The sequence below is a fragment of the Triturus cristatus genome, chromosome 8, assembly GCF_964204655.1.
Source record: "Triturus cristatus chromosome 8, aTriCri1.1, whole genome shotgun sequence".
Lineage (NCBI taxonomy): Eukaryota > Metazoa > Chordata > Amphibia > Caudata > Salamandridae > Triturus > Triturus cristatus.
In genome coordinates, this window is record NC_140591.1 from 1,408,099,236 (window position 1) to 1,408,114,538 (window position 15,303).

At 40.9% G+C, this 15,303-nt stretch overlaps 1 protein-coding gene across 2 annotated transcripts in view; it reads left to right on the top strand.

Moving 5' to 3' along the window:
* CHORDC1 (cysteine and histidine rich domain containing 1) overlaps positions 1-15,303 on the top strand; it is a 134,385-nt gene that overhangs the window by 38,643 nt on the left and 80,439 nt on the right. For both annotated transcript variants that reach the window (XM_085623132.1, XM_085623131.1), the window contains 4 exons: positions 4,835-4,891; positions 10,102-10,262; positions 12,280-12,383; positions 14,035-14,093. In XM_085623132.1, the coding sequence (XP_085479258.1) occupies positions 4,835-4,891; positions 10,102-10,262; positions 12,280-12,383; positions 14,035-14,093 (381 nt within the window). The remainder of the gene's footprint in view (positions 1-4,834; positions 4,892-10,101; positions 10,263-12,279; positions 12,384-14,034; positions 14,094-15,303) is intronic.

Here is a 15,303-nt window from a genome sequence, read left to right on the forward strand (position 1 = left end):
GAAAAGACCTGAAAAGTACGGTCCGTTAGAAAAGAGCTAAGCCACTGCAGCGCAGAACCCTCTAGGCCCCAGAACTTCAATGCTTTCAGCAAAACAACACGGGACACTGTATCAAACACAGCGCTGAGTTCCAGCAGCTGCCGTGTCTCCCTCATCCAGCTGGTGCCTCAGCATTTCGGTGACCCCAAGTAGATTAGATTCCGTAGAGAAACCAGCTCTAAATCAGATTGAGAGGCGTGAAGAAATTTCTGGGACTCAACAAAAGAGGTCAGCTGAGAATTGACATGTTTAGAGAAGGCCAGAAGCAGCGAGATGGGACGGAAATTAGATAGCTTAGAATTGTCACCGTTGTCTTTCTTTAAAAGAGGGAGTACCATAGCATGTTTCCATTCCGAAGGAAATAGGCCCTCATGCAGGGAAGCATTTAGGGGGTTCCTAATTATAGAGCGAATGGAGCATCCAGCTGTTTCATCACAGAAATAGGAAGTATATCACGGGGGGATCCAGATGTAATATTTCTCAAAAGGCTATTAATTAAGCTGAAATCTAAAAGAGACCAGGCTTCCAGATTATTGGCTGGTTTAATGTCAATGAAGGCCTCCGTCCTACCGACACTGGTAGCATTGAAGGAGGTCTCAGAATCAGATGGATGGTTTTGTAGTTTAGTGCTAGACAGTGCAGAATGTATTTTTACAACTTTATCCACAAAGTATTGAGCGAGCTCCTCACATTGAGTACCAGTAAGAGCAGGTGGAGTGGTCTGAGTTTCCGAGTCGGATAACTGTTTGACCACCTTGAAGAGAGTTTTGGAGCAGTTTTGTGCTTGAGAGATTTATCTGAAAAGAACTCAGCTCGAGCAGCTCTATAGAGAATGTAATATTCACTTAAGGCTTTTTTGTATGCTAGTTTGGCATCTATCTGGTAGTTTTATCTCCAGTGTCTTTAAAGGGTTTTACAGCCAGATTTTTCAACCTTAAGTCTATCAGTGAACCAAGGGGCAAGTGGTTGATGAATGTTGGAGTGTTTATTAGACAGAGGGAGGCATGTGTTAACTGCCTGTAAGATCCAGGTTTGGATGGAATCCAGATCCATTGTAGATAGCATTACTACCTCTGGTCTACTGTCAATTAAAAGTTTATTCAGAGCTGAGACATCAGGTTTTGCCCAATTTCTAACTTGTTGTTTAGGCCCCATAGAGACTATAGGAGGACAAGGCGAGACTTTTAGCAAGAAAGTAACAGCGAAATGATCAGACTAGCATAAGGGAAGGGCAGGGGTGCAACTGAGACCAGACAGATTGGAGAAAATAGGGTCAAGCAGATGGCCTGCCATATGGGTCGGACCTGAATTACAAAATCGAATGTTCAATGCTTCTAAATCAGCAATAAGTGACACACTTTTTGGAGCATTTAGGGTCTTCTAAATGTAGATTTAGATCGCCCAAGATGGTAAAGTTGGCTGCTTTCAGAATGTAAGGGGTAACTAGGTCAGGGAAAGATGATGCCTAAGGCCCAGCTGGGCCCGGATGCCGGTTGAACAGAATGCCAGAAAAAGTGAACTTCAGTGTGAGCATGATTTTGAATAGTAGAGCTTCACAATCAGTGGCCAAAAAATCGTCAATTTTGCAATAAAAAGTGCTTTTATAAATCGCTATACCACCCCCCAACTTTAGCTTCCTATCCTTCCTGATAATGGAGTAATTGGATGGAAGTGCTGCTGTCAGGTCAGGACCTGAGCTATCTTATAGCCAAGTTTCTGTTATAAATACAGCGTCCGGTTGGTTATTAGTCAGAAGATTAAAAAATATCTTTATTTTTAGGGAGTGATCGACAATTAATGTTGAAATAGTGAAATCCTGATAGTCTGGGAGTGCACTTTTTGATGTAGTTTTCCCTGGTGGCTCAGCAAAGTTTAAGTTCTCTGTTGTACTGTGTTTGTCGGACATTTCCGCTGTCCTCATTACTTTGCCTAGGGCAGGTGAAGGATAACCTGCAATGTTTGCAGTGAGAGAGGGCTTCATCCATTTTAAAAGCTTTACATTTGGAGGAAGGGGTCGGCCGGAGCTCATACAGGTGTCTAGCAGTGTAGATACGTCTCACTGTATTTGTTGGACCAGGGCTTGTGGCCCCTGGTTCCGGACTGGCACAGACAGGCTTGCCTTTGGTGCGCCTTCAGCGCGCCATCGGCGCATCCGCTCACGGTTCATTAAAATAGTGAGCCGAGCCGCAGCGTAAAAAGCTTGAGTGCTAACTATAGCTAACGTGAGGCACAAAAAAGATGGCCTCTAGGGAGCAGAGCCCTGAATTAGTAAAGTGCGGAGTGTTAGATGCTAATGCAAGCAGCTATTTTTTCAAAGCAGATTAAAATTCAGTGCTACAACAGACAATTCATGATTTACAAATATACAGTTAAAAGGAATTAAAAACAAATTTAGCGTGACAAGCAGAACACACTAGAAGCCTACTATTATGGATTACTGAATACTATTCATGTACAGGTATTTTGATGTCGTGCCTGTATATTGTATCGGTCGTGTACAGACTGTGTGTGGTATAGAAACCTGGTATAGAAACCTGGGCGTAGTCCGCAAAGTTACAAAAAAAACTCTGCGAAGTTCCGCGAGTGGCGGAGTGCAGTGCGTACTGCAGTTTGTGCTGGTATTCCTGCCGCTCCGGTAGAAATTTTACCAGAGCGGCAGCTCGCGAACTTACCGTTCGCGATCCCGAATTTGCCATCGCGAGCGGGGAGAAATCTTAGCTGCACAACGCGAAGCGGAGTTTTCTGCGCTCCGCGAGCTCCACAGAGTGCAGAAAACCCTGCAAACTCCACGAACGCGAACCAGGCCTAGGTATAGTGTAAGTGCACATTGTCTGCCCAATTATGTTTGTGTGCATTGTCTGTGGAGTATACCGTAATACAAAATACTTGTGTTCATCTCATGCATGTGTCGCATAATCTGCATTTCGCGTATTCATGCCTTAAAACTTCAGTATGCTGTTTCTTCAGTGTCTCTTGTGTGCATGGTAAATGTACAGTATAACGTGCTTGCATTTTGTGTACAATATATTGTGTCTACGGCTTGTGAGCATTACATCGGGTCTGCGCCGTCTCAAGATTAACACCATATTAATTTAATACATGGTATACAGATCACAATTTCTTGTGTACAGTGTATTACGAGAGTAGGCTTTCCATGCACGAGATATGGTGAATACATGCCACTTGGTGGACAGAAGGTTGTGTTTCTGTAGTTTATTTTATTTGTGCATTCTATTTACAAAATGATGTGGTCAGATGTCCCCTAGGCATAGATTGTATGCATTCCGCATCTGATGATTAGGCGTGCCTGCTGTGTTTAGAGTGTATTGCGTGTGCATGCCTTGTGTGTTTAGCACATGTCTGCACACTGTTTTTAAACCGTATTGTCTGCTTGAATGATATGGCTATGTGCATGCTATATGTTTACAGTATAGTGTAGATGATGTGTTTTAGATTGCACTGCTCGTGCATGTTTTTTTTCTGTGTTGTATGTATTTGGGTGACTGTACAGTAAGTATATTGTGTGTGTTCAAACTTTGTCTGTAGAAGCATTGTGTGTTTTTACAACACGTGTATGCTGGTTTTTTTCTTTTACAATTTTTTGGTCTTAATTGCACTGTATATAAAGAAGTCATAACGCTTTTACGAAGTTTCAGTAACTTGTATTGAACAACTGCTCAACAAGCTAACATTTACAAAAAAAAGTATTAATCATATAGGCGAAACCTTATGCATTTACCAAAGAGTAAGCTAAGCCTTTTTTGCTTGATGCATGAGTGTAACCAGTCGATTCCACCGTTAGTCTGAGAGAACAAGATAAACCTCCTATATTACCAACTGCATTGCTTTTCACTCACTTGCATTACACATGTTCGTCAAGTTTCCGGAGGTGCATGGAGATTAGCAGTGCCTGGCTCAACTACTGGCAACCTAAGTATCTTTAATAACTTGTAGTTTATAAATTTACCAGTAACTAATCAAGGTAACTAACAATGGTGGCCACATCAACAGGAATGTGAGGGGGCAGACAGGCGGGTCGGGGAAGGGTTTGGGGGTGGACAGGGAAGAGAAAATAATAATTTTTAAAAATGTACCTTTTGCCAGCAGCCTCCGACGCAGACCGCTGCCTCGGAGCTCTCCCATCAGTCTCTGGGAAGGCAGAGGCTCCTCAGCCAATCCTGATGCTGCTCTCCTGCTGGGAGAGCAGCGCCAGGATTGGTCTGAGTGGCTTGCTCTGCCACTCAGACATTGCTGTGTAGCCTCCGGCTTTTTTTCCAACTCGGCTGAGAACACAGGTGGGTTGGAGAAATAGAAGAGCGCATGTATGTATGTATGTATTTATGTATGTTTGGACGGCCGGCCAAACATATATGCACACGTCTAAGTGCCCACCACCTGCCTGTCATTAGCCGGCCCGCCCTGCATCGATGTCAGAGCCAGTCACAGAAGTTTCATTCTCATTTTATTTTTCTGTGACTGGCTGACGAGTGGGACGACGCTCCTCTGCCATTACAGAGTAGCCTCCCCTGGTAACTCATCAATATCTTGTCCTTTTTCTAACATGTTTGGAAGCTGTCACATTTATACTGCCTTAGTATAGGAAATTGTGTGTTCATGTCTTGCAAATGTAAGTGTGTGTTTTCAGGCTGAAAGACTTAAGCAAAGCAATCCACAGTTAGACAAATGAGTGCTCCAAGAGTGGATAATTATCGTAGAATTTAAGCCTTTTATCTAGCATTTATATATCACATACAGCCTAAGAAAATTGGATAATCTGTTTATTTCGTTATTATAGGGCTGGTCGTGTTGTAAGAAAAGGACAACGGATTTTTCTGATTTCTTGAGCATTGTGGTAAGTGTCAGTGTTTCCATTTTTGAGCTTTGAAGAACAATTAATATAGTGCTGTAATTTAATTTCAAATCTGCTTTGTGTTAATGGGAGGATAATTAAATTACGTTTCTGTCCGTTTCACCACAGCCCACATGAGAAATTCTTTTTCTCTCTGTTGAACCCTACATTGTTTGCATATTTTCACCTTTTTGAGTTTCATCTTGTGACAGAATCCTATGTGTTTTGTGCACGTGACTTTCACTTTAAATTTGTCTATTGGCACTTCTTAAACAAATGAAATGAGTTTATGCCTTGACCCATTGCAAGAAACAATATAGCCCTTTTCTAAGAATAATTGTAGTATTTGCAATAGAACCGGGTCAAAGCATAAGCCCATGCTGGCTTGCTTGTCAGTCGTTCTCTTCAAAAACCTGATTTTTCATTATGTCATGGTGTCTCATAGGTGTGATATTTGGTTCTTCGATACAAAAATAATAATTTTCCATCAAGGATTTCTCACTGCAACCATACTTGTTAGGCTGTCTCCATACAAATTGTGGGTCCTAGGATTTTTTTTTCTAGAATATCCATGTTTTCAGGCTGGCAATAGTTATGATTTTAAAATATGCCAATTAAAGGAAACACTTTTTCCAGAAATAATCTGGTCATTCAAATTAAGCCTACTAAAGTACTTTGTACTAAAAGCACCATTCTAGGACTATGCTTCAGATCAAACAAAACCGGATATGGCAATTTAAACAACTGTACGATTGACCCTACTCCAGAAGATTGGTGATCGAAACACCTGATTCTACTCTGCAGGGATTAGAGCTCTTCACTTTCTGCAGTCACATTATTCTCTTGAAACTTGAGGTACCCAAGAACAGTGCAGCCACGTTACAAAAATGTTTGCGACAGCTCTGGCCTTCATAGAAAACATTGCCATGTCAGTACTTTGTATAGATTGTACCCTGGCCGCCTACCTCTCATCTCATGGCAGCAAGCATGAAGGAACCTATTTTTGGTGGAAGAATTATGTGCAGGTGATTACAAACTAAAATAATATACCGATTTATTTTGTTCTAAACTGGGTCATTTAGCTTTGGGGACATGTCATGAAATGTGATAATTTTACCTTATAATTAAAAATTTATACTTTTGGATCTGATGATGATCCTGTCCAACATGTAACTATATGATTTGTATACATAAGTTCTGTGCAGATTATGTCTATCCTGTTCTAATCCGCCTTGAAAAAGCCCTTGATTTGCTAGCCATACGGGTGAAACATGTGTCGGCTGCTCTTTGTTTTTCCTTCTTTTGGCATGAAATAAATAGAGAACAAAATAATTCACTACGCGTTTGGATTTTGTTTTTTTTAATCCCAGGAAAAAAAAAATGTGTGTATATATATATATATATATATATATATATATATATATATATATATATATATATGTTCCTGTTGCTCCTACCAGACTGCTGGGGACCCGTGGGAGGTGGCGTACACGCCGGCGAAGCCCACCGGCATTTAAATTCTGAATCCACTCTTAGTACGTACGCTGTCAGAACTAATAGACTCAGTACAAAAATATAAATCGCCAAGTGTTTTATTACACAATGCGTTTCAGCTCCCTTAGAAGCCTTGTTCATGTCTAATGTGCCCAGTCGAAAAGGCAACAAATAAAGAGACAAAAGTGACATTAACATAAACAAAGGACTCCTTGATGTGTGGACTACTTCCCATGGTTGGCAGACATGTTGGAATCTTCATTGTATGGTAATCTAACAATCTAATCCAAAAGCTCGTAATGCTTACAGTAGTTAAGAATTTAAGCCCGATTTGCAAATGAGAAATGTACATTTACAACCAAAAAACTGTAAGCATTGTGGTAGCGCAAAGGCGACTTTGATAGTCGGTATGGATGTATGTGCGCATGCGTAGTCAAATCACTACCAGCCAGCGTGGAGAAGCAGAATTCAATGCAAATAAAACGTTATCACCTTGTCGTTAAAATGAACAATAATAGCGCGCACCGGACAATACCTTCAATCGCTAGTGACAAGTTGCAAAATTGAATGGATAGACATTACAAATTGCAGAGAGATATAAAAAAAATTAAAAAAACCTTCCTATACATAAATGTAATCACATAATATGTCTGTCATTTGCAAATTAATAGCTGCGGGTAGCAGTGAATGAACAGACTAATGTGAGCCCACTTACTTAACATGTCGTAAAGTATACAAACAAATGAATGTTGCAGGATAGCTAACAAAAGTCAGTTGTCGAGGGTCTGTGCCGACACTTTGACCATGTTCGACAAGTACTCGTTATGCTGGCATGACCTCATCGGTATTATGTCTGACTGGTAGAAGTAATAGACTCCAAATTATATGACACGCAATGTGTCTACAATACTGGGCAAGTGCCCTTATGGTCCAGCTGTAATCCCACCTTTTACCCCGTGACATCGAGCCCTGCATAACATTAAATATTATGCCACAAAACATGTCAAAACGTTACTAAGTGGTAAAATGTGATGGTGAGATCCAGGGGAAAAGGGTAGGTGGCCAGTTTTGGTGAATACAGGTGACTGGGGCCCCTCCCTTTCCTCCAGCAAAGAGCATAAGACAAGAAAGAAAAATTAGTGAACTAGCATTGTAAAACAATGCAAATAACTGTGATATTTAAAAACAAATCGTAACTTTCCATTCTAATGCACATGCTGGAAGAGGGTAAAGGAGGGAGATCATGAGGGGGAAAAAGGTTGAAAAAAAGACAAAAAAGGTTGAAAACAGGTCAAAGAAGACCGCAAAAAGAGATCGAAAAAATGAGAGAAGGTGAGACTACTGGTAAGTATGGCAATCTATAGATAAGTCTCAGAGGGGATCAAACGTGGTGAGGTACAGGTAAATCTAAAATTCTTTCAAATGTATAGCTAGCTCCTCATCTTCATTTGTGTCTTGATTTGGAACTCAACAAGGAGTTTGGACTCTCTCTCTGTCTGAGTTTTAAAACCCGATTACCTCCTCTGGTGTTCCTGGCAATCTGTTCTAAAATGAAAAAAACCCATGAGAGATGAATTAGAGTAGTGTTTCTCTCGAAAGTATCGAGCTACAGGGTATTTCTCATCATTGTTGTTTATCACTCTACTGTGCTCTAATATGCGTTTTTTTTTGCCATGAGCGTAGTGCTGCCTGTATACCAGAGATTGCAAGGGCATTCAAAGGCATAAATGACGAAAGTAGAGCTACAGGTTAGGAATTGTGAGATGCTCTTATTAACACCATTGTAGGTAGCCTGATTACGAAATGTGCTGTTCCTACAGGCCTTGCAGTGGCCACACGGAAAGAAACCACTAAGGCCATGTTCGTACCTCTTGGGATAATGGTGATGTTGCTGTGTACTAACATATCCCTAACATTCCTGCCTCTCCTGTATGTAATACTAGGTCTCTCAGGGATGCTGTCACCGATGTTATCACATTTGAGAATATCCCAGTTCCTGTCCAAAATGCGTTTGTCTCTAGAGTCTGAGCTGTATATCATGATGATTCTCGTACTGTCTTCAGTGTCATCCTTGGGCATGGTAGTCATTTCAGAGATGGTCTGGGCTCTTTCTATACCATCTGCTCTCTCTTTGGCTTTCCTAAGTAACCAATAAGGGTACCCTCTTGTCTTGAAGAGTTCGATCATGGCCTTACTCTCACGCTGGTAAGCCTCCTCAGTGTTGCAGTTTCTTTTCGCCCTCAGCAGCTCGCCATAATGTATACTCCATTTAAGAGCCTCTGGATGGCTGCTGAGGGCGTGTAGCACACTGTTCCCTGCTGTGGCCTTCCTGAACAAGGCAGTGTGCACCTGGCTCTGTTTAACCTCAAGACTAACGTCCAGATACTCTGCTTTGCTCTTACTGATGCTGCCAGATTGCAATTGTTGGCATTCAGTTTATCAATGAACTTGTTAGCTTCGTCTTCAGAACCTCTCCATACAATGAAAAGGTCGTTGATGTACCTTAACCACATCGACACATGTACAAAATCACCGGACAGATTGGGATCTGCTAAAATGTCTTCCTCCCAGCAAAACTGAGAGCAAAGCAGGATCCCATGGCTGTCCCGTTGATTTGCCTGTAAAGAATGCAGTTGAACATGAAGATGTTGTTGGTCAGACAGTATTCTATCATGTCCAACAACAACTGACTGTGCTCACGAAATCTAACTGGTCTGGTATTGAGGTAATGGGCGCATGCCTCCAACCCTTGTTGGTGATCGATAATAGTGTACAGAGATTGTACGTCTAAAGTGATAAGCAAGGAATCTTCCTCCCACTGCATATCTTGTATTTTGTTCAAAAAATCTTAAGTGTCCCTGATTTAACTGGGTAATTTCATGACATAGTCTCTGAGGAAATGGTCCACGTATTTCGATCCATGTTCTGCTACACTGCCTCTTGATGACACAATCGAACGCCCGGAAGGTCTTATGGGATCTTTATGTAGTTTGGGCAAAAGGTATAGTACTGGGAGTATGGGAGTATTGTGTGTATATATATTATCATCATTCAACTTTATTTATTTCGGTCGGAGACATTAAAAGTGCAAGTGCAAAATACAATATACAGAGAATATTAATACTAGACCTGTACATTAGGAACCAAAAGGAGTGGTACACAACATGAGGTAGAGTACAATGAGCATTAAAACGTTGGTAACCGATTGGCACTTACGTATATATAAGCCAAAACGCGTCATGGCGGCACAGCGCACTAATCAATAAAGAAATAAATATCGCACAAGAAAGTGGAGTCCGTTCCTGTTTCCATTTATCAGGGAATCTTAAAAGAACGAAAGGATTTGGTTTGATAGAGATAAATAGATATATATCACATTCTGTTTTGAGAAAAGATAGGGATGTGTCATGAAATCTGTTATTTAAAAATGTTCCAGGAACTTTCCCATGCTATTTTCTGTTGTGTTTTTTTTAATCTGACACTGCTGACCAAATAAAAGATAAAGTTTAACTGCACAGGACTCACCACCCCGCTTTCTACATGTATATAAAAAAAAGTTTTAATTACATTTATAGTTGGTGCATCTCTGTATATTTATTTTCTTTTCCAATAAGGTTGCAATGAGTGTGTAAATTTAGCCTTACGGTGTAGTATGATTAAAGAGAAGAAAAAAACCTGTTTTAAATGTCTGCTTTATGCATAAATATTTTTTAATGCAGGGGTGTACAAAGGGTCCTCATAACCATGAAAAGCCCCCTGAACCAGTAAAACCAGAAGTCAGCATAACATCTGAGAAAAAAGAGTTGTCTGAACTGAAACCTAAATTCCAGGAGCATATTATTCGCGCTCCAAAGCCAGTGGAATTGATCAAAAGGCCCAGGTATGTAACTAGTCATCCGCTTGGTGAATAGGTATCTTTTTTTTGGGATAGCTAATGCTATGTGCCCGCATCTTTTCAACATTCTCTTTTCTCTTCCTAACAAAAATCAGCTAATTACTGCCACTTTAATCATCTTTAGTCCCATTCTCTTCTCTTGCTGAACATTCTTCATTTACTGTCCTTAACCCCATTCTGTTCTTTTGCTAGACATTTCCAGATTTGCTTCTGGTTGTTTACCTCTAAAGAAATTTCCCTTAATTTTATTCTTGTTTTCCCTTTCTTTTCTTTCGTAATTACTGAGGTCCCAAAAATGTCAACTACTCCCTTTTACGATCTTCATTATTTCTGTGTTTCTTCTTTTTTCTGAACTTTCTTGCTTATTTTCATTCTTTTGTTTTCGTCAATTGGTTTGCCGTTTCCTACTTTTTCATTTCTCTTTCCTACTTCATTTCCCACTCATCATTCGTTCCCTAGCCTACCTTCAGATGTCATTCCTTTTTATGACAATATTTAGGTTTTTGTAGATCGCGATAAAATGGTCTAACATACTTTGGTACCTTAAATAAGTGGTTATCCTGCTGCAAGGCTAGAGAATGCTGGAAAGTGTTACCTCTTTGTGTAGATAAGCAATGGATTAACAATAGAGACTGATCCATCTTCTTGCAATATTGGCCTCTAGTTGCCGGGCATATGTGTCTTAAAGGCTTAGTAAGGTGTCAGGCAGATCTCTGGTAACACTGAGAGCAGTGCATAGGAAGCACAAAGGCTTGATGTGCTCTGTATTTCCAAAAGAGGCCCAGCTTTGAGATGAGTGCAAGCCTTTCAGAATCAGTATTTTCTACCCTTTCGACTTCACCTGAGCAGAGATAATCATTGCCATGATTAGGAGTTTATTCACCTTGTATGCAGGATTCCTCTTAAAGTATCTAAAGATTCCTTGTTCTTTCGGAGATGAGAGGCTATGATCTGTTGTCACTAGCCTAGTAGAAATTGCAGTCGGTTTGGACGATAGACTTGTAAACAACCCAGCAGGCCATGACTAGACTCTAACAGATTTGTTTGAACAGTGACTTCTCCTACTTAGTGGTTTGCTATGGAAATATCCTTTGCAATAGAGTGGTGAGTTGAACATGTACACAGTACCTCTTGTGAGGATCTGCTATGTCCCGTGTGCATTTAGTGAAAATCAGTTGTCATGTGGGCTATGCATGAGGTATGTCTGAGGGCCTATGGTGTGTCATCCTGGAAAGTAAGCATACCTTGAAACTGTTTAAGCCATTCCTCTACATCATCTGATTTTAAAATACTTTGCTGTGCAAAAGAAAACCTGGCACTCTGGATGGCTCATAGAAGCCTAACATGTTATACAAATTGGGAGTCAAAATTGCAATTTTTCTTTTGAAGCCTTCTTTCTTAGCCAATTCATTGATTGAGGAGGTCAACAATGAATCCTCAATGTACTGCATTAGAGTAGAGCCACCATGTAAGGCCAAAGTGTCCAAATCCTTCATTAAAGCTTGACAAAAGATCGCAGGAGACTCGGCAAAGCCTAGAGAAAGTCTCCACCACAAAAGTTGAGATCGGATGAATGAGAATGCGAAGAGCAATTGTCTCTTTAGTGAATGGGTATGGAAAACAAGGCAGAGCACAGATCAGTCGCTGTAAACATTAGTGGGGATACAAGAAAGGATAGTGGTGGAGTTGAAGGCCACAGGGATTCTAGGAATAGCCACATTGCTAATCGCTTCCACATCCTTCATGAATCTGTACACATTGGTCTTTCTCACCTTCCTTGTATGAAGAATGGGCGTATTACACCTGCTGGCAATCCGCATTAAAAAAAACCCTGCTTAATCAAGTCAGTTATGCAGTTCTGAAACGGTGAATCCCTGCCAGCTTTGTTTTAAGAAATACTGTGAAATTTGTGGAATATGACTTATTAGGTTGATCTTTATTTTTATATTTAGAGATGTTTTACTTTGAAAGATGATTTCTTTGTAATGTATTTGTTTTTCAGTCCAGATGAGCCTTCCACAAGATTGCAGTTCAAAGTATCGTCTTCGCTGATGCAAGCATTAGATAAACTGAAATTGTGCACAGAGAATGAGCAAGAGCAGAATGGTAAGACGTTCTCATAAGAGACATTTAATTTATGTTTTCTTCTAAGAAGTTCAAAAGCTGTTTACACATGGATACGCTCAGAGCATGGTAATTTGCAAGGTTCCTATATTTGGAAATGAAGCATTTTATAATACAACAGTGTCTCAAAGAGTTCAGTCTTAACTTTTTTTTTTTACTAATCCACAGGATAGGTATGAGGAATATTACAATACTCTCTTTAGATTTACCTAGTCTGCCATGAATCATGGTCGGAGCAGTAATATTTAATCATTCATTTTTTTGTTTATTCCAAAACAAATTTTAATGCAAGGCATCTGACAGGTGGCCAGCAGAGGAACCTTTTTGTATGATCTTAGCTCTTAACTCACTTAGTTTTGCATTTTGTAGTACAGCACTTATAATGCTACAATCTGCAGTAGGAGCAGGTACTCCAATCCGACAGTATGGAGCCTGGCATTTCTTTTCAAACTCTGTTCTTTCGGACTGCAAGAGCATACCATTGAACTAATCTCCTTGGAGACCTTCGAATTAGAGTCTGCGTTCAACCAAATCGAAGTTCATAACCTTTGTAACTCCTCCCTCTAGCCCTGCGTCTTCTGCCCAGAAAGTGGGCTGCCCACCTAGTTTGTTCTGCCTCTTGTGATCTGTCACCTTGGTAGTCATGTAGCCACTGGTTACCATGAGAATGGTACCTTTGTTGTTTGGTGGGGATGTGTGGGATTTTCAGGAAGTTATGACACAGTTGGTGTAAGGCTAGTTCTGTGACCTAAGGCCAGTTAAGCAGTCTTCACAACCAGTATTCCTGCTGTCATTGTAACACAAAAATTAGGTACTAAATGTTGTTCACTGAATTGCCAAGTACCTTATGTTTTAGGTGTGACTTTCAAGAGATAGCAGGGTCAAGGCATATCATTGCAGGGTGGTGTGGGCCAAAAAATCTACTTAAAGCAGCCAGGTGATTCCCCAAAAATATTGTGCTGTGGTCGTTTATAAAAGAATCGAACTGTCAGTTGCATTAGCGTTAATTTCCTCATTTAAATTTAATGTTTTGACGCATTACATTATAACTTGTACTTGGCACGAGGAGGGTATAGACATATAATCGGGAATACAAAACAACCATATAGGACCGATAGCCAAGCACAGCACCTGCTCACAGAGTACTAATTTCTGGATTCACAAGTAGCTTACAGTCCAAAGTGCTTTCTTAGAAGCTGTCACGATTAGTCCTTTGTGACTGCAGTCTTGGCCGAAAGAGATTGGGAAGTGCATTGTACATTCTAGCAGCCGGGCAAGGGCCTTATGGTGTCTAGTGGCTTTTGTAAAAAAAAATTCAACTCTTCTCTGTGCTTGCGCTACTGATAAACCGATGTTATCAGGGACGAGGTTGCAGAATTCACCTATCCAATGCCACACTGCTCTTTAGGATGGGGCTCATGCACTTCCGTAACCTGGCTCAATGCCACTGCAGAACTATGAGATTCCTATTTATCTGCTGAATGGTTTCTTGAATATTTGCAACCAGACCAGTTGATATTTTCTGACGAGTGTTTCTTTTTTGGTAATACAATTATTTTGTGCTTTAGAACCAAGTTCTATCTTGACCTATTTGGATTGCGAAAGTTCTAAGAAGTTTGCTTCATTTCCACAGGCAATGACAGTGGAGAAATAAAGATCGGAACATCATGTAAAAATGGGGGCTGCTCAAAGGTACAGTTAAGTTTTAGTTTTGGACTTCTGATCTATCAAAATACATTTATTTCAATGATACTTTGGTAAAAAACACCTATAACTGCATTACTTTTAATTTGTCAAGTCTTAGGTCGAGCTTTTGACCTCTTGTATATACTTTACTATATAGTTATATAATGCTGTGTGGGATTAAACTCCGCCCGCTGCTTTCATTTGTTTGTTTCAATGTCCTATAAAAATCCTTGGAAGGTAGAGGTCAGTCTGCCTATTTGTCCCTCCTTTTCTCTTTCGTTCCTCCCACAGAGCAGGGACTAAGTACTGTATCATTACGCTATGGTTGTTTATCTATTCTTTGGGGACAATTTCTTCCCTGCTCTGTTACTGCTTTACTGTTTGCATGTATATGGCTGACTTCCCCTTAGTCGGGGAATTACCAAAGCGCTGGAGGGCGAAAGAACTGGTGTTAGTGCTCCCCCCTTTCAAAGAGAAGTTGGTGCTGCAGCTCTCCGTTTTCAGATAGTCTGTTTCAGGACAGCGCATGGTTAAATGCTCGCTGCCGCCTGAGAACCAGATCGGGCTGGACTTCCCCAATCCTCAGCAGAACCGGCAGTTTAATTTATTTTTTGCATAATATATAGCCCGAGGTAGACCTGAGCGCTCTACGTGCACACCAGTTGTATAGCACAATGTTACACAGTTACATTTCTAAGCAGGAGTGCCGTGTCGAGGCACCCGCTGCCTTTCGTACACCGCCTCAGCGCCTCCAAGCGCAGCCCAGTTAGTATACAATCAGGGGTGGGCCAAGCCTGCGAGGCTCCAGCGCTTTAAATAGAAATATAAAAATGCAGGTACTCACTCTTTACTCTACCTGTTTGCTCCTGAGAAGTTCCGGTACTCTCCCTTAAAAAATATTGCACAAGTGTTGAGAGGTGCAGTTACTCTCCCTTTCATTTTAAAGAAATGATGGTTCGAGGCATATGAGCTGCAGATTGTACACTTTGCATAGATCGCAATCTGGTGTTGGGCCCGGATGTTTGCAGTTTGTTTTTGTTCTTTGGACAGTCTTTGGAAGTCACGAGTTGGGTGACTCCTCCTTCGGTCCGTACTGCGCATGGGCTTCGGCTCCATCCTCAGATTGTTTTTTTCCGCCATCGGGCTCGGATGTGATACTTCGTGCTCCGGCTTCGAACTTTTACGGTTCCAGCCTCGACGGAAAATCCTCGTTCAT